Below are 19,049 nucleotides of genomic sequence, written 5' to 3'. Positions count from 1 at the left end.
ATATAATACATATTTATAAAGACAAAATAAAAAGTACTCAGACCAGATGCTTGACATATAAGAGCCATGCATACAGTGTAAGCTATTGCATCTGTGATTCTGTTGAATGTCTTTAGAGAGGAAAGCCTTACTTACTGCCAAGAAAAGATGAAATTGTTGGGCGTGGTGGTACACACCTTTAATCCCAGCACTCAGGAGGCAGAGGCAGGTGGATTGCTGTGAGTTTGAGGCTAGCCTGATCTACAAAGTGAGTCCAGGACAGCCAAGGCTGCACAGAGAAACCCTGTCTTAGAAAAAAAAATATTGGCACTTTGACTTTCTCATTTCATGAACCAAGTTTACCAACTAATTGTTTAGGAAACAGGAGTGTGCTCCCTTTTAATTTCCAGTAGATAATTTTCTCAACTTGCAACACATCAAATGCCTCTGGCCGCTTAGGGTCCTGAGCAGGAAAATTGGTAACTGCATACTTACCAAACTGATTGTACTTTATATGGAAACTGTGCCCGGCACTGGGTTCTCAGGCTCATGGTCACCCTGTTCACGTGCAGCTGCTGAGGCACCAGAAGCCAGAAACTCACAATGCTGCAGGCTCTCGTGATGATAGAGCAGGTCCCCAGGGGATGCAGAGTCATGCCTCAGACGTTTGCCACCACTTGCAGGCTGATGGATCCTGAGGCAACCTAGCCCTCGGTGGGGAAAATCAGCCTGCCTCTCTGGCACCAGGCTCTATTTTATGTCATTGAAAAGTTGAAGATGAAAACTAAAAGTATATGAAGAATGCAGAAAACTTGCCTTCTATTCATCTGTACCCATAACAGATGGGTCTGCAGCTCCGGCTGGCCTTGAACTTCCAATTCTCCTGACTCCATCTCTCAAGAATGGGGTGACAAGTGCATACCACCACACCTGTCATCCCCTCTTCTCTTATACCATTGGAACAAGGCCCATGAAGTGCAGATGCTGAACCAGATTATCCTAGCTCACATTTGCTGCCCAGAGGTATTTGTGTCGTGTTACTAAGGACCATTTCAGCAAATATATTTTGATGCATTTCATAGTTTGGAGCACCTGAAAACACCTCTCCAAGTCTCTGCTCCCCGAAGTCCTCTGTGTGGTCCACTCACTGGCCATCATGGTGACGAAGACAAGTGTTGTTGATGTCCAGGGGCCTCTGAGTCTCATAGAAGGAAAGCCCAGACTCTTCCCAGGTCAAAACAGTCCCAAAGGGAAGGAAATATCTGCGCTGACATAGGTCCTAGTTATTTTTTAAGGCAAATTGTAGTGATATTCTAGGAAAACCCAGAGCAGACACAGCTCACAGATCTCCTGTGTGTGTGTGTATGTGTATGTGTGTGTGTGTAGAACTGTTAACAATTTTATATTTACCTGTTTGTGCAGTGTGTGTGTGTGACCATGTATGTTTTGGGATGGGAAGCATGTTCATAGTATCTTGCACATATGGAGGTCAGAGGACAGCGTCTCTGTCGTCTTCTACCACATGGGCCCCAGGGATTGAACTCGGGTTGTCAGTGTTAGCAGCAAGTGCCTGTAGCCTGCTAAGCCATCCCACCAGCCCTACACCGTGTGTATTTTGTCCATTTTTTAAACACATGAGTGTAATACACAAAAATAATACCTGTGTTGCATTGCCATCCAGGGTGACTCCTCTTACTGTGGGAAATGAGAAATTGGCCTTCTCACCCAAGAGTCCTATTTTGCCTTTTATTTGAAAAATTCTGAGTCTCCAAGTTTGTGATTTATCTGTAAATTATACCCTAGTCCTAGTTTCCAAGGTTAAGATAGATACACATTCATTTCCTACTTTTGAAAAATATATTTCACATTTGGGACCATGAAACAGGGCCGATCTGTTTGTTTGGGGTTTTTTTTTCTTTTTCAAAAAATATGAGTTCACTGTCAACAAGTATAAACAGTATGCTCTAAACAAGAGCACAAGGGAGATCTAAGCCTGCAGTAAGCAACATCTGCCGGCTGGGAGCCCGAGGCTCGGGAACAGGAAGGGTCCCGCAGCAGCCGCAGCCCTTTCTCATCTGCTAGATAGAAACTGCATGGCTTCCATGTGCTTACTTCAAAGTGTGAGTCCTCTAACCTGAGAATTTGACGCTTGAATCCAGTGTGAATTATGGAAACGCAAGCAGCCGCTCCTGGGGAGGGCCACTGTGCACTCCGGGAAGGGCTTTCTCGCTCTCAGAGCAGCCGGGGCACTGAGCACCTGTGACTGTCTGGTTAAGTAGTCTCAGATGCCACCTTGAACCTAGTCACCACCATGTTGTGTCTCTGATGGAGAAAAGTCTGCCATCTCTAAACACACCTTTTATTGTTTTGCTTATTAGCTTTATTTTAGGCTGTATGTTAAAATAGATTAAAACATTTATTTAAATGGTATAAACACGTTTTCATTTTGTTTTGTTTTTTAATGTTGGTTATTTTCACTTACTGGGAGACTATCCATGCAGTTTCTGGCTTCAGAATAATTATTTGAAATCTCTATGCTCACAAGGATTATTTTCCTTGAGGCTGCCAATCACACAGAATCAGCAGAAACGGAGGGATGGGAGCCACCAACCCTGGGAAAGATTTGACTCTCTCTTCCGGGCTCCCAAGTCTCACCCACAATGCACTGGGAGTCCCTGCTGGGGAAAGAGATTAATGTTTCTGTGACAGGAAACCTGAATCCATGTGCCCACACGGGCAGAGAAGCTCAGACTCAACTGGAGGGAAATTGATAGAGAGGTGCTGGCAAGAGGAAGGCAAAGACGCATGGCAGTGGGTAGAAAGCTGCCAACCTGTGCCGGGACGGGTTTTGCAGACTTGCTGAACGAGGGCCTCGCTGCCAAAAATCGATCTCAGGGGTGAGGCATTAGAGCTGTTCTTGAGATGGGCACACCCTAGTCAGAGCATTTGAACACATTGCTGTCTCCCGGCCTTCCAGCCGTTCAGTCTGCAGGAGAACAAATGCAGTCTCAGTGAGCTTGCCTTCCATTTAAATTTTCAATGGAGATACAAGAGCGCCATTTTCTTTCTGGCTCCTTTTCACCTTTTTAGAGGCTTTAGCTCTACATCTTGAAATGGCCAAAGACACTTAGCCTTTGGGAGAGGGAGGACGTGGAGGAAGAGAGATTTGGTGGAAGTAGTGCGGGTCAAGGGAAAGCCCCAGCAAGCACAGCAACTGCAGGGGCTCTTTCACTGCTCCTGTTGCCCTCCAAGTTACAGAGGTGGGGAAGGAGTGTGGGAAACTGGACCTCGGCTTGATTCTGATCAGGCAGTGGCGTTCATTCATGCACCCAGCTCCAAGCTAGATAAGTAATCCAAAGACCCAGGAGCTCAGAAAGCCAAGAAACACAATTCCTAAGTACGATACGTTATAACACGTTCTACACAGAAACATGGCTGTCAGGGCACATCCTACTGGCTGGGTTCCTGTTTATTAGTTAAAAGTACTGTTTTGGTTTCCTGGCACAGATGTTTATGTTAGATAAGGTGACATATACATGCTGGCTCATACAGCAGGCACTGGTGTAGCAATTCCTTTGGTGCTTTATTAGTTTGTCAAATAGCAAATTGTTGGTGGTTTTCAAAAATTTTTGTTTTATGTGTGTTGGTGTTTTACTTGCATGTACACCTGTGTGAGGATTCTTCTATAGCTGTAGTTACAGTTATGAGCTGCCATGGGGGTGCTGGGAATTGAAACCACGGCCTCTGGGTTCTCTTAACTGCTGAGCCATCTCTTTAGCCCAGCCCAATTCTTGGTGATTTTTAAAATATATTTTATTAATTTATTCATATTACATCTCAATTGTTATCCCATCCCTTGTATCCTCCCATTCCTCCCTCCCTCCCATTTTCCCCTTACTCCCCTCCCTTATGACTGTGACTGAGGGGGAACTCTTCCCCCTGTATATGCTCATAGGGTATCAAGTCTCTTCTTGGTAGTCTGCTATCCTTCCTCCCCATCAAGGGGACATGGTCAAATATGGGGCACCAGAGTTCATGTGAAAGTCAGTCCCCACTCTCCATTCAACTGTGGAGAATGTCCTGTCCATTGGCTAGATCTGGATAAAGGTTCTAAGTTTACTGCATTTATTGTCCTTGGTTGGTGCCATAGTTTGAGTAGGACCCCTGGGCCCAGATCTGGCCATCATACTGTTCTTCTTGTAGGTTTCTAGGACCCTCTGGATCCTTCTATTTCCTCATTCTCCCATGCTTCTCTCACCTATGAAATTAATCCATGTAACGATAATTAGTCCACCAACCAGTCCAGCTGGTCAGTTATTGGGGGATCGAGGGGGGTCGCAACCTGTACATAAAGACATGGGCGGGAGAGAGACAGTAGCTCAAGCGAACAATTGCTTGTCAAGAGCTCGTTTATTAAAGGTAAGGGCAGGCTTTTTAAAACCTGCTTTAGGGCGGGCGGGGTACGCAAGGGAGTAGTGGAAAAGTACAAAATCTTCTGGGTTGAGCCCCGGGAACATTTGCAAGGGGAGGGGTCTTCCAGGTGAGACAAAGCAGGATGTCTCTGTGAATATCTTAGGATCAGATCGCTGTCTTCTCAGGACTAAGCCGGATGCCTTGCATACCTAATGAGTGGCCCAGCAGGATGTTTGCTGCAAATACTGAATGGGTGGGAGTCGGCCTCAGGCCTTTTGGTCCCTGGCACACCTAGAGTTCCAATAGGATGTCCTCCCCTCTGTCCCACTTTCCAGGTAAGTGAAGACTTTCATGGGATATGCCCCTTGGGCTAGTGTCCAGATATAAGTGAGTATATTCTTGGTGATTTTTAACTCTTGTTAATCTTAGTATTGCCATTAATGTACCTCACATAGAATAAACAATTGCCTTCCTTTATCATCCTCCATACCACCAATTCCTTTAGAAGCCAGTGGCCTAGAAGGCCTGGTGCCCAGCTGTGATGGCCAGCCCCTATGCCTTACAGTGGCCAGAACATTCCACACTGATCTGCAGTTCTAAACTATGGAAAGGACAAAAGTAATATGTGAGCCCAGGCCTGTCTGCTGCTTCTCACTGGGAAGACTGCATTCACCAAAAGATACTGTAAACTGGAACAGGGTTTCACATTATTAGAGCACATAGTCACAATAGTGAGGGAAGGCTGAGCCCAGGAGGGCAGAGAACATTTCTGTCTTTGAAGGATAAAGGGAACTTGGGAGGGGAGCCTGCAGATTCCATACCATTAGCTGAGCACTGCACAGTGGCTCTGTGCTCTGTAGTTGCTAGTGGTGAAGGAGAAAGGAGCCATACTGAGCACTTACAGGACTTTGGCCATGCTACGCCATGCACACGTGTTGGCGGCTGTCATCTTCTAACCTGAACTTATTAATGAGGCTGCTTCCGGTCATGTGGCCTTCCATCACAACTGTTATAAAAACAGCCACCCAATTGACTTCTCCAGAATGACCCCCTTCTCTTCTTTTTTTGAGACCAGCCAAGGCAGTTCTCCCCACTAAGAAGCATGAATAGAAACAGGTTTACCCTAGGTCCTGCTCTTGAAGATGCCCGGACCAAGTAGAGCAAAGTAGAGCCACCTCCCATCAATCCAAAGACACTGAGAGACACCCGCCCTGCCAGTGGCCCACCTGGTTATCCCAGATGGGGCCCACTAACAGAACAGCCTCAAGCAGCCTTGCCCGGTGTCCCCTGTGGATGTCTTCCCTACACACAGGTGTGGGTGGTAGGCGAATGCCAGGAATGGAGCCATCCAGATAGGTGCCCTTATGTCTGCAGGTTTCACATGGCTGTTTGAGGCTGCGTAGCTACATCTGTTCATATTCTAGCTGCCTCTTGTTCTAGAATGTTGATACTGACCGGGGTAGCTGAGTGCCCTGTGCTGAGCAGCCTATAGTTCATTGATTATGACTTCCTGGATTAGAAGATCACTTTACTCAGTTCAGCCTCAAGGGGATTTAGAGCTCTCTTGACTATGTTCAGTTACTTCCAACTATGGTGTAATGTCATGTTCAGGCTGAGAGACGGGGATGTGGACCAGGTGAGCCAGGGGATCCAGTCAGGTGAGCCAAGCACGTGCCATCTGCATAATGACAGAGGAGACAGCTAGGTGTTGCCTTGCGTAGAAGAGTCATGAACACTAAGCAGAGAAGTGACCCCCTCTTGCTTTTGAGAAAGAGCCTCGTGTAGGCCAGCTGGCCTCCAGCTCTCTGTGAAGCCAAGGATGACCTTGATCCTTGGGCCCCCGATCCCTGATCCTCCTGCTTCCATCTCTTGCTGAGATATGTGCTACTGTGTCTGACGAGTGTGGTCCTGGGGATTGAACCCAGGGCCTCGAGTGTGCTAGGCATGCTCTCTACCTGTGAGTTACATCCCTGGGCCTTAACAACTTTCTAATACCACATGCAGTATATTCCAGATAATTCCCAAACCATCTCCTTGAACAAATACTTACTTCCAGCCACACCTGCAATGTCCTTAGCTAGCCAGAGCCTGATATTCAAGGCTTCACTCAGAAGACCCAACAACAGCTGAGGGATTTTTGAATGAAAATGCAAGTCTTTTCTGCCTAGTCTTCTGCCTGCCGCTGTATCATATCCACAACAGGACCAAAAGCAATGTAGGGGAAGAAAGAGCATATTATTATATATCACATTTCCAGGTTGTGGTCCTTTATAGAGGGAAGCTGGGACAGGACCTCACACAGAAACAATGGAGGAACGCTGCTGCTCGCTGGCTCATTCTCAGCTAGTTTCTTATGTAGCCATGGCCTACCTACCTTCGACAGTGACATTCACAGTGGGCGGGGCCCTCCCATATCAGTCCTCAATCAGGACAGTCTCTCACAGACATGGCTACAGGCCGGTTTGAAAAAGGCATTCCTTCAGTTGAGGTCCCTTCTTTCCGGGTGACTCCAGATTGTTTCAGCTTGACAATTAAAAACTGTCATTATCTAAGGCTGTGTGAAAACATTAGAGGCCGAGAGAGCACGTCATTTATTCCAAAATGCCAACAACTTGTTTTATTGCCTTCAGTTTCTCTTGGTCCTTTCGCTCGCCAACTCTGCTAAGCATGCCAGTCTCCTGGAGACTCAGCAGAATCGTACGTGCTGAGGCCCCGGCCCCGCTAAAAAGTCCAGTCTTCCATGAGGTTGTTACTGCCTGCAGTGATTCTGAAAGGCACAAGGGTTGGGAGTCACAATTAACCCTTGAGGATGTTACTTCCTCTAAAAAGGAATAATCCATTGGCATGAGCTCTGCAGGAGGGAAAGGATGTGGACACGTGATACAATAATAGGGAAACAACCCTAAAGACATTTTACCAGCTGCACATATGTGGAGCCCCCATCACTGTCCACACACCCAGGAAATAGAAGTTAAGGAGCTGGCATAGTGGGTGTCCCATCCTTCTTTGGGAGTGAAGTAGGAATTGCATGTGCTCCCCGTCCCTGAGTGGATAAGAATCAAGTATTCGCTTTAAAGAAACCCCTGTTGCATTTTCCCATGACCCAGCCAGGACTTCTCAGTCTCCAGTTTTCCCAGCAGTGTGTATCCCATAAACCTGCCAATTAAGCAACTGAATATCATTATTGCGAATGTAATTACAGACAGTAATTATGACCTTGTAAATGCCTCCTGTGAATGGAGCCCTTTACCCAGACCATCTCAAGTGGTTTTCTTAGGAAAGTGGAAGCCAAGTCTATCTGGCTCACCCCAAACACAGCCTCTCTTGCTAGAAGAAAGCCCTCCAACTGGCCCAAGAGGCATACAGAACACACTTGAATGGACTCTGTCTTGAGAAAGAGTGAGTGTCTCACAGTCCTTAGACGTCTTTCCTCTGAGACCCAGATTCTTTATTTTTGGTTAGGGCTGGGGAAGTCCCACCAACTTTTAGAAATTAGTGTGAAGAGATTCTATGTTAGAAGCTTTGCAAAATCGTCCGTAGTATTCTTTAAATTGAACTTTACAGGGCTCAATTTACTGGGGATTTAATCTCTGCAAATACAGTAGGAAGAGTGGAAACATGCGTGGGTGAGCTTTCTTGTGCCTGTGGGAGTAAAGTGAGTCTCTCCAGACCCGCGATTAACCTCTGCATCCAGCCACTTCATAATTAGCTCACAAGAAGCTTAAACGCTCCTGGATAATAGGTGTTTGAATGAACCCTACACAGATATGTTTGGTTTGAAATGCAATACAATCTCAAAGATCTCAACTCGTTGTTCCCTTTGAATGGACAGTGAGAATAAATGCCTGTAATTGCACCCGCAGAGGGCATGGTTGCAAAGTGGAAGAGTGGATTCACTGTGCAATGACTAATACTTCATACACCCTGAGAAGAAAGCACCCATGTCTGTTTAGCCTGCCCAATACAGTGGCTCATACAACCCTAAGCTGGAGACAGTCCAGCTCCTTTCCCTGAGTCAGAGAAACCCAAAGCCTAATGAGTGATAGGATTCTCCTACTTCAAGCCGCAGTGATTCCATTTTCTAGGCTAGGACAGCCTGTGCTGGGGGCTGGAGGGACAGCTCCTCCAGAAGACACAAGTTTGATTCCCAGTGCCCACAGGGAGCTCACAACACCAGCTCTACCCAGTCTGTCGTGGTCTTTTGGGCACTGCCGACACTTTGTGTGCAGGTGTGCATGCAGAGGGAGGACACATAAACAAAACCAAACTTATGCACACTAAATAAAACTAAATTAAATCATTTTTCACAAAAGAAAGAAATCCTACGGTGTGGTCATTCAACATTCTTCTGGATCAAAAGTTTGAATGTGCATGGGTGTGAGGAGAGAGACCATAACTTCCAAAAGTGAGATCTGACAGATGAAACTCCAAATAAACCATCCACACAACCTCAGCAGGAGGTCTGGTAGCTTCAGAGAGAGTGCTAAGGAAACCCAAAGTATGCGTCACTGAAAATTCCCCATACCAAAGCACAAGTCAGGGTGGATTGGTCTCTGTAAGCACCAGGGGTCCCGTTGTGATCTTTTGGTAATTTCAGCATAAAAGAAAACTCACCCAGGAAGGATGTGTCCAGTGATGCAACACTAGCCTGGCATGTACAAGGTTCTGGATTCAATCACCAGGAACTAAAAAAACTAGAAATTTGAAAACTTCACTTACAAATTATAATCTTCTAGTCAGTGTATATGACCACTCTTTTTCTAATTTTGAAACATAGTTGCTAAGAATTTCTGGAAGCAGATGACCAAATAAATTGTACTATATGTGTATGCATGCATATGTGTGTGCACATGAGTGTGAATATTTGTGATGTGTGCGTGTGTGCATGTGTGTGTGGTATGTATGTGCATGTGTATGTGTGCACGTGCATGTGTGTGTGCGCAATTGCATGCATGTGGTATGTGTGTGCCTGTGTGTGTGGTGCATGTATGTGTTATGTGTGCATGAGTGTATGTGTTGTGTGCCTGTCTGTACACATGCACATGTGTGTATGGTGCAATGGGGGCTGGGTGTTGGGTATATGTATGTGTCTGTGTGGGGGGGGGGGTGTTGGTGTATTCTTATCATTTTTGTTCTTTGCTTTATCTTCATATATAGTGTAATAAGGTGAAAATTGTCACTAGAGCAGATTCTTCCAGTAAAAAATTCATTGTATTTTTCTACTTTTGCCTATTGTGGAAAACAGACCTATACAAACTATAACCTGAACTCAAAAACATTAAAATATTAGCTATCTGGTACCTAGCCTAAGAGATCCAGGCTCATCCTCTATCTTTGGAGCTCTTAATTTGCCACAAAGAGAAAACATGACTTGCTCCCTTTTATGTGATTTCATGGCAGTTTGGAACTACATTGAAAGCACAAAAACCTCCATGTGAAAATTCCAGGTGTTTAGACTTGGGAACTGTGTTGCTTGGTGTTGTGTTTTATTGGCAGTAGTTTCTTCCTGTTCCCTTAGTTTTGCCGTCAGAGTAGAAGACCATAAGAACAGCGTGTCAGGCTCAGTGGGTGGCCACTTGAGTGTGTCCAACTTAGGTGGCACAAAGTCCCTTTGGGTCAGTGTGTGACATAACCCAAGTCAAACAAGGCTGCATCCCGGATGTGTTTCACCCTAAGGATATGGCCTAAGGTCATGGCCAGCCCTGACTCTCAAGACCTCAAATGGTCATCTAAGCAGTGATATAAACTGCTGTCGGCTTGCTCTTGGGCCACTGCTATAGTGATGACACTAGTAGAGCCTTGCTATGACGGAGCTCGGAAAAATAGAGGGAAACATGTGTTGGTTACGCCAACAGGCAATCCAGCTTCAGTGGCTATTTGCCCAGGGCTAAGAGCCTCAGCTTGTCCTGACATCGTGGTGGAGGTGCGTGTGAACAGTGTCGGCCCAAAAGAACCGAGCAACAACTGGCCTTCCAAAATGGAAAATCTCAGCAGAGCCTTGGCAAAACCTACAGCCCATTATCTCGTGTTTCTTCATTCCCTTCTCACTAGAAAATGGCCTCCCAGCCTGGGACAAACAGAAACCCCGTCCAGACCGAGGACAGGACTGGAAGCTGGTAGGAATGTCCGAAGGCTGCCTGCACAGGAAGAGCCATGTGGAGAGGCGTGGTGCACTGAAGAATGAACAGACATCCCCACACCTCATCCAGGCTACTTGGACGAGTTCTATATTCCATCTGGATCCCGACGATGTAAACGATCAGAGCGTCTCAAGTGCCCAGTCCTTCCAGACTGAAGAGAAGAAATGTAAAGGTAACCCGCTCCCTCCTAGCCCACACATGCCTCTCTCCCATGACTGCTGCGTCTCCATCTCGTCCCCTGCCTAGCGTCACCGCTGCACCTCCCTGCCTGACACCCCCACCCCCACGCTGCTGTCTTTGTCCGTTCATTTTCTATTAAGCATAATAAACAAGTGGAGTCCGACGGCAAGCGCTTCCTGCTGTACCCAGACGTTCAGGAGGAGATCTTTTTTCATTTCTTTAATGAGCAGAAGTGTTGGTAATTTGGTCTTTAATTCTACTTGTCTCTGAGTGCACGTAGGATATTTGCTTTGAGGTGTGTTTTTGAGCATGCACATGTGCAAATGGTTTTTATACCAATTACACCAATGGCAAAAGGGATGTTGTTGATGCCTGCCTTTAACCTACATAGACAATTCTCACTTGACAGGGAGATTAATGTCTTGCTGTCAATAAATCCTGTGTCACCGTCAGTAAGAGAAGATTGGGGTGTTAGAAGGTCATCACCTCATGAGGGGAAACAACTAGCTAAAGTGGCCCAGGTTCCTGATCACATAAGACCTAGCTGCTGTCTCACCTCAGACCACCCCCACCTGACAGATGTCTTCCATGCTGATCGCTTTATGGTCTTAGGGCTGCCCAGAACCAACTCTGTGTCTTTTAAGTGTCCAAGTTCTTGTAACTATGCCACCCCACTCTCCAGTTGATAGCTTCTTCTTCTTTGATTATTATCATGGCGTACATATGTGTGTATGTGCATGTATGTGTGTGTATGCACAAACACATGAATACAACATGCTAGTCTGCTTTGGTTGTTTGCATACAGATTGTTTCAGGGCTGGCCACTCTGATTTGGAGCTAGCAATAAGGGGGCTGATCCTTGAGAGAAGCTAACTTTCCTTCTCCAGTAGCCATTAGTTGCCTGTAGGTCCTGGTCTAGGGGTGAGGCCCTATGTAGTTTTCCCACTTCTACCTTATTATGCCCATTGATGCAGCCATATTAAAGTCATGTCTGTGGAAACATTTGTAAGAGACTCTTTGAAATTTTGAAAGGGCTATTTTTTTAATGGCAAAATGAGATTTCTCCCCCACCCCCAAAGGAGTCAGAATGCAAGACAGGCATATCTCCATGTGTGTGTGAATGGATGTGTGAGTAAAACAGGCAGGTCTCCATGTCTGAATGGATGTGTGCATGCACAGTTACTATTCAGATTTACAAGCAGATTATATTTTCAGGTTTTATAGGCTGCAGTAAAACCATGCCTGCCTTTCATTTATTATGAAATGCTACCATCCCTGTAGTTTAAGGACCCGAGTTTGACTCATTCACAGCTGGAACCTAAGTTCATTCATTCACAGAGTGCTGACCCTGTCATCTTCAGGGATTTTGTTCTTAGATATACAGAGTTCTAAACATTAAACACTCAGTTTGTTGATTTATCTTGATTGCAGGAGGATGTGAGAGTTCCAGCACACTTGACACTGAGGCAGGAGGATGGCAAATTGGAGTTCACTGAGACTAAATATGAGACCCTGTCAAAAAAGAAAAGACAAACAAGAGACAGCCTTTATATTTAAGATTCTACAGTAGGGTGGCTAAGAACACAACATTTGGACTAGGATATCAGCCTTTCCACTGTATATTTAAAGCAAACATATAAAAGCTATGTTGATAAGAACTATTATAATGACCTGCTTAAATATTGAGCACAGCACCTGACTTGTAGCGTGTTAAACAGCAGCCACCATTTTCCCTGTGGTCATTAGCGTCCACTGTACATCCTTCCATCACATAAATTCCTTGAACTGCCTAGCAAGGAATAAAGCTAGAGGAGTTTAACAGTTAAGGATGGGTGGCTTAGGCTGTTTTACAAAACTGGGATCTTCTTCTAGTTCTTTCCGTAAATCATTAAAGAGCATTGCCATTCTTCTGGTATTGAAAAAAAAATCAGTCAACCGGGGCAAACTTTGTGACGTTTCCAGAGAGACCACCAAGGTTCCCTTTAATCTGGGCTTAACATAATGCCCTTATGCAGTGCAGAAATGACTCCCGAGAGGCCTGAGTCACATAGCACAAGAATCTACCGACTCAAATGTCCCTCATACCTTAGGGCCCCAGTGAGTGATGCCTACATATTCACTGTGTCTATAGAGTCCCTAAAGAAAGTGTTGTCTCCGTCCCCTGGATGGGGAGGCCTGGCGGCACTCAGAGGAAGGATAGCAAGTTACCAAGAAGAGACTCGATATTCTAAGAGCATATATAGGGGGAGGAGGTGTCCCTCAATCACAGACATAGGGGAAGGGAGAAGGGAGGAAGTGGGAGGGAGGGAAGAAGAGGAGGAAACAGGGGAAGGGCCAACAATCAAGATGTAATATGAACAAATTAATAAAAATAAATAAAAAATAAAAATTTACACACACACACACACACACACAAGTGTTGTCTCATGACCATTCATACTGGGCAGTTACTTTCTGCCTGGCCTCCTCTTGCATGCATTTATCTTCTAGTGCCTAGAAAGGGCCTACTGTGTGCAGGGCATCACGCTTGATGGCTAAGCATGAGAAAAAGAGCATTTGAGCCAAAAGGACACCTGATTAGCCTCACTTTGGGCACCTGAGATGTAACCGGTAAGAACCAAATGACCTCGAGGGATACACAAAGGTTAATTTGTGGTTCAGCAATTCAAAACAATAAACTGGCTGCTTGAAGCTGAGCAATAAGCTCCACCCCGAACCAGTCTAGCCGAACTAGCCCGGGATGCTTTCGTGTGTGGTTTATGGGCTGCAAACTGGTCGCATCACTCTCTGTTGATGCAAGGTCAGAAATGGAGAACAAGTTTCAGAAACGTTCATGGCACTTTCTTATCACCCGTGACCGGATGCGGCACCAGTGGCTGCCACTCACCCAGCCAGGCACAGACCAGTCTGGTGCTGTCAGACTTGCCCAACCAGACACATGTGGCCAAAACTGCGTCAAAGTCTTAAGCAAGAAAAAGGAATGTATTGGTCTATAAGGGATGGGATTTCTTAATACTCTTTTACTGCAAACAGTTTGAGACTTGTTGACTTACATGTAAAATACTCTTAAATGCATTTTGCTTGGAGCTTGTTTGCAGTTTCTACCTGCTACTTTAAGGAGCATATCTGTGTGCTTTCTTAGCTGCAGTCATGCTAAGTGAATAGCACAGGAACCCCTCACATTGTGGTACCCCCTCCCTCCCCAGAGTACAGTTTATTCTGTGCTGAACGTGTTACTCAGCAGTAAGCGGCACCACCAGGATTTTCAGCAGCTTTTTAGAAATGCGAGTCTCAGCTGTGGTATCTCTCACTCTAGGACCCAGGCACCCCAAAGGCAGTGCAGACACAGAGGAGGTGGGTGTGAGACCATCCTGGACCACATAGTGAATCTTTTACTTAAAGGACAGGAGGAAAGGAGAACCTGAGGGCCCAGTTAGACCTTTGGGTTGGAGTGTCTAGAGATGGCCCGAACCCCAGAATCTGCATTTCAACCATCCATTCTGGTAACTCTGAGAACAGAGTATCCCCCAAGCCTTTCAGGTACTCGCAAGGACTTGGGGCAGGAAAGGTCCTGCCACCTGGTGGATACTCAGAGATGTGCCTGTCTCTCCAGTCCCTGCTGCCCTCTGAGACAGCTGGCAATCCAGTCTTGGGGAGTCATTTTGGTCCTGAGAACATGCTCACTCACTCCCCTTGGAAACACTTCATTGGGTGACAGATCCCTCTTGGAAAGCCCCTGGCGCAGGATTAGAACTCAGACCCTCTCTGAAATTACTCTTAAGGCTTCTCTCCTCTTCCTACTCTTAAACTTCTGTTGGATACCAGAGTTCAGCAAGGCCAGAGAGTTGGTCACAGATAGGGAGATGACTCTTCAGAGGTAGGCCTCAATAGTCTGAACCCCCAAGGTGGGGCCTCCATAACATCCAGGAACTTTCTGGAAGGAGGCATGGGAGCTGCTGGGAGGACAGACTGAGCTAAGCCACTTCCCTGGGCACTGCCAGGAGGACAGCACCAATCTAATGAGGCCACTGCAGTTTCTCTGTAAATCTGCACCATGCATAATGTAAAAACAGATGAATCTCAGAGTTCCAGGATGAAGAGAATAGTCAGAAAAATGCGATGTGCCATTTTCTTTCATTCGAAATGTTCTATATGATTTTGCAGGGGAAAGTGAAAATTTCAGTAAGTTGTAAAACTACAAATAACTTTTAAAAATAATTTTTGTTCCACCTATCAAAGACAAACATTATTAAAATTTTTCTCACATTTCAGTTCTTTTTTTCTATTTTTTATGAGCTTGGGTCATCTGAGGCACATCATTTGTAACCAGTTTCTAATGTTTAGCAATACGTTGTCAGCATTTCCCCTTGCCATTAAAATATTCTACTGAATACTGACATTTATTGGCAATAGATTATTCTTTCTTGTACCAAGAATATCATTTATTAAACCAGCCCCCAAGGCTTAGGCAATTTAAAGTAATTTTTAAATAATAAAATTTAAATAATATCCTATGTCAGCAAAGGAGCAGACTATTAATCCGTGAGCTTCATTAGAGAACAAGTAACTCAAATTGACAGTGACACTTCAAATAATATACAGCTCCCATTCACCAAGATAACCAAGTGCCCTGAAAGTCAGAGACATAAAAACAAGCCCCTGTGTGCTTTGCCATCCTTCAAGATAGACACGCACCCTTTCAGCACTTAAGGACTGTCTTTGTCCTTAAGCAAAGCCCAAAGAAATCATCAAGTGAGTTAATATTGAGAAGGTAAGGGGCTACCCAGCTGAACCCTTGCACAGGTCCCACTGGCTGGTCCATCTGCCTCTGCTGTCCACTGTGTCCTACCTAAACCATGGTACTCAGTCCCATGAATAAAGAAGTGATTCATACACCTCAGGCCAGGATCATTGGTGACCAACATGATGATAGCGGCTCAGTTTCTGACATGCGCAAGGGAGCTGTGTGGCTTCGTACTTCAAAGGCGGGGCCACACTCCATGAGGAGCTAGGAGCAGAACTAGAAAAGGACAAGGTACCAATTAGCATGAAAGGGAGTAAAAATAAACTGGACCTGGCAATGTAGAAGGAAGGGAAACAGCAGTCAAGGCCCATTCAACTCCACTTCTCAGTGAGATGCAGCACGGAGCCGTAGATGGACCACTGTGGGCTTCCCAAGGCCATCGTAGCTCTGTCTGTAATATAGAGAGAGGCAGGTCTGGTCCCTCTGTCCCTCTTATGATACCCTGCCCCTCAGGAACACTTGCACAAGGGCCAGCATGTTCACACTCTTCACACTTTGGTCTTGTGATTAATCCATTGAAAACAGTCTAAATCTTTCCATCCATGAAGGCATGTTTAAGTAAATCAAAGTGTATCTAAGACATCCATTAGAAAAACAGATTTAAATGTATTTTGGAGCTGTACTCTAGGAGTATCTAATACAGTGGAGCATGCATTAACGGTGTGACCCACCTCGTGGCTTTGAGAGTCTGCGTAGTTGTCCTAACGTATGGGGACTAGCTCCCCAACACACCAACCGTATTTCTGGAGCTCCCTCAGGGGAAGAAAAAGCATGGAGGAACGATGGTGCCAGTCTTCATCTACGTTCAAGTGTGCTCACAGATCTCTCCCACTGTATCATGAATATCTTAGATGATGTCTTAGTAGCAAGAGTCTGTGTTTCAAATCAGATGTCTTTTAAGTTGACTTCTTGCTTTCTCACGCACAAGCTCAGAGATAATCTTTGAGACATTCTGATCCACAGACTAGAGCAATGCGATCGTATGACCTTTCAAATTTCTGTCTAGATAAAGGAGAATACGAGTAAACCCCTCGATATAATGTCTAGAATTTAATAGAGTGAATAAAGTATTGCTGTTCTTGGGGTATAAATTCTCTTCTAATCCTGGAGCCTTTCTGGTTTCTGTTACTCTTTCTGACCTCAAGTTACCATGCAGCGCATATGCACTGAGATTACGGTAAATGAATAAAGCACAACCGATCGTCACATCGGGGGTAAAGCGAGGACACAAATGATTGACAGAGTTCATAGTAACAGCCAAAGTATGTTTTGCAAGGCTTTTAAAATTTTAAAACCTTGAATGAAAAAAAAAATCACCAAAGATATGCAGCAGCTGACTTAGGCAAGTGTCAGATCTCGCTGAGATTCCCCCTGTCCTGGGGTCCTAAGCAGAGAACTTGGTATGGCAGAGTGCCACAGGCATCAGCTGAGGCGGAGGTGCAAGGGGTCCTGTCCACCGTGATGGAGACGGTGAGTTCCCACGTGCCTCCGATTGCACAGTCTGGGCACATTTTTCTGCTTCTGCCACTTAACAGCAGTAAAGCTTTAGGCAAGGTGCTTAGCCTTTCTGATCTCCATTTTATTATCTGAAAAGTGGAGAGTTTTTGATAAAAATAAGCTCTTGAATGGTGTTATGGAGACTGATCAGTAGATGAAAGTTTTACTCCTCTGACAAGGCTCAGAAAGACCATGAGGAATAGTGTGGGTGTTAGGAATGCCAAATGCTCAAGGGAGGATAGCTACTAAAGCCACGCTGACCTGATCCAGCTCTGCTGTGGGTAGGGAAACGTAAATACAGAAGCCATAGCCCTTGACACATTCTACAGGTAGTTCTCAAAGTCAGAGACAAATGCATGACTAATTGTCACAAGGCATTCTGAAGACATGCGTTACCTGCCATTTCTGACATAGATTGAAACTACAATGGCATTCCAGTCAAATTTAGACAAATGTATGAATGGCATACTGATCACAGGCTGTAAAGAGAGCCTGAAAATCCTCAGCTTCCACAGCACCCAACCAATCCTTGGGAAGTGTGGGGCCATCCAATCATGTATTGGTTCCTGGCTCTGAAGCCAGCCACTTAGCATTTGGATAAATAAAAGCCCTTTCTTCAAAAAAGAGCATAGAGATTAATTGATGGCAAATAAAGTGCAAAAATAGACATGTCACTGTTAAGGTAATTTTGTCAATACTGAAACCATATTTCCACTTGTAGGAAAACAGGGTTGAATATGTTAAATCAGCACTGGCCAGAAAACTCCAACCTGTGATCTCTGTGCAGACAGAGAACACAGTTCAACCTGAACTAGAAAATCAAGGGTCTCATGCCATCTCTTTCAGTGACCTTATTCCCCTCTGGACACTTCTCTCCAGTGACCCAGAAACCTTCAGGTTCTCCAGTCCCAATTTTCTGTTCTATTGGAAGTTTCTGAAAGTATGTGTATACCCCATAATAACCCTCCCTCCCTGAAGGTGTCGCCAGATGCTTCTGGACAGACGTTTGGGTTAGAATATCCCAGAGACGCAGAGATCATAACCAAAGGCGGTACCACAAATGACTGGTGGCTTGTCTTGTCTTCAGGATGGCCCTTGACTCCTGTGACTTGTTTGTGGCTGGTTCTGATGGAGAACTGTATTTTCAGGTCCAGATGTATTTTGCCTATTTGACACAAGCCTGCTCAGGGTGCCAGAAACTCCGAACTAGATGAGCTTGGAAATAAGATGACAGTCAGAAAGCCCATGGCCCAAGGTCACTCAGTCTCCAAGGCATTGTCCTGACCCAGGATTATGAGCTTTGGCAGAGGCCTGTCCCTGGGCCATCTGTCAGTATGTACGTATGCAAGGAGATTGACTTTATTAAATATCACTGCCTCTTAAAATGCAGCACTAGGCTGAAAACCGGACTGCCTAACTCAAACAGCTCTGTTATTAAGTCACTTGGCATTTGACTCAGAATATCATGTGCATGCTGATGGCTTGTTCGTCTAGATGGCAATATTCTATGAATGGCAGGTTTCACCCCCAATTCCTCACAGTTGTCCCACAATATGTAGCTCTAAAGGCCATAACTATTTTAAGTTAAACCTTAGCACTAATGAAGAGGTATTTACTGGGCTCCTTGTTTGACTAGCTCTGCAAAGAACTCCTTATAATAAGCCTCAGATATAAAAGTAAAGGTCAAAATTCATGTAGGTAGGATCCACTGCCCTTTAGAAAAGGGGAAAATACATGTTAATCTTTGTAGCACTTTCAACCAGATAGGTTTCTATGGAGACAGATATCTGATATGGACTCATCTCACTTAATATTCATGAGCAGTCTGGCGGTACAGTGCCTTCCTCTTGTCCTTGATGCTTATAGGTCTGATACTCAATCCTAACTTTCTCTGGAGGGTCCATTCTGTACCTGTGTCTTTTTTCCCCCAACAAAGAACTGGGAGAAAAGTGGTCACCATCAGTCAAAAGCTCACTACAAAAAGCAGAGCGTCACCTCACTAAGCTGACCCATGGCTTTCTCCAACAAACCAAAAG

At 45.2% G+C, this 19,049-nt stretch overlaps 1 protein-coding gene across 17 annotated transcripts in view; it reads left to right on the top strand.

Moving 5' to 3' along the window:
- Window positions 1-19,049, top strand: part of THRB (thyroid hormone receptor beta) — a 337,445-nt gene that overhangs the window by 261,787 nt on the left and 56,609 nt on the right. For all 17 annotated transcript variants that reach the window (XM_084794673.1, XM_084794677.1, XM_084794688.1 and 14 more), the window contains one exon: window positions 10,444-10,704. In XM_084794673.1, the coding sequence (XP_084650799.1) occupies window positions 10,444-10,704 (261 nt within the window). The remainder of the gene's footprint in view (window positions 1-10,443; window positions 10,705-19,049) is intronic.

Source organism: Acomys minous (genome assembly GCF_964271855.1).
Source record: "Acomys minous genome assembly, chromosome: 9".
NCBI classification, from domain to species: Eukaryota; Metazoa; Chordata; class Mammalia; order Rodentia; family Muridae; genus Acomys; species Acomys minous.
This window is presented reverse-complemented; position numbering and strand designations above follow the sequence as displayed.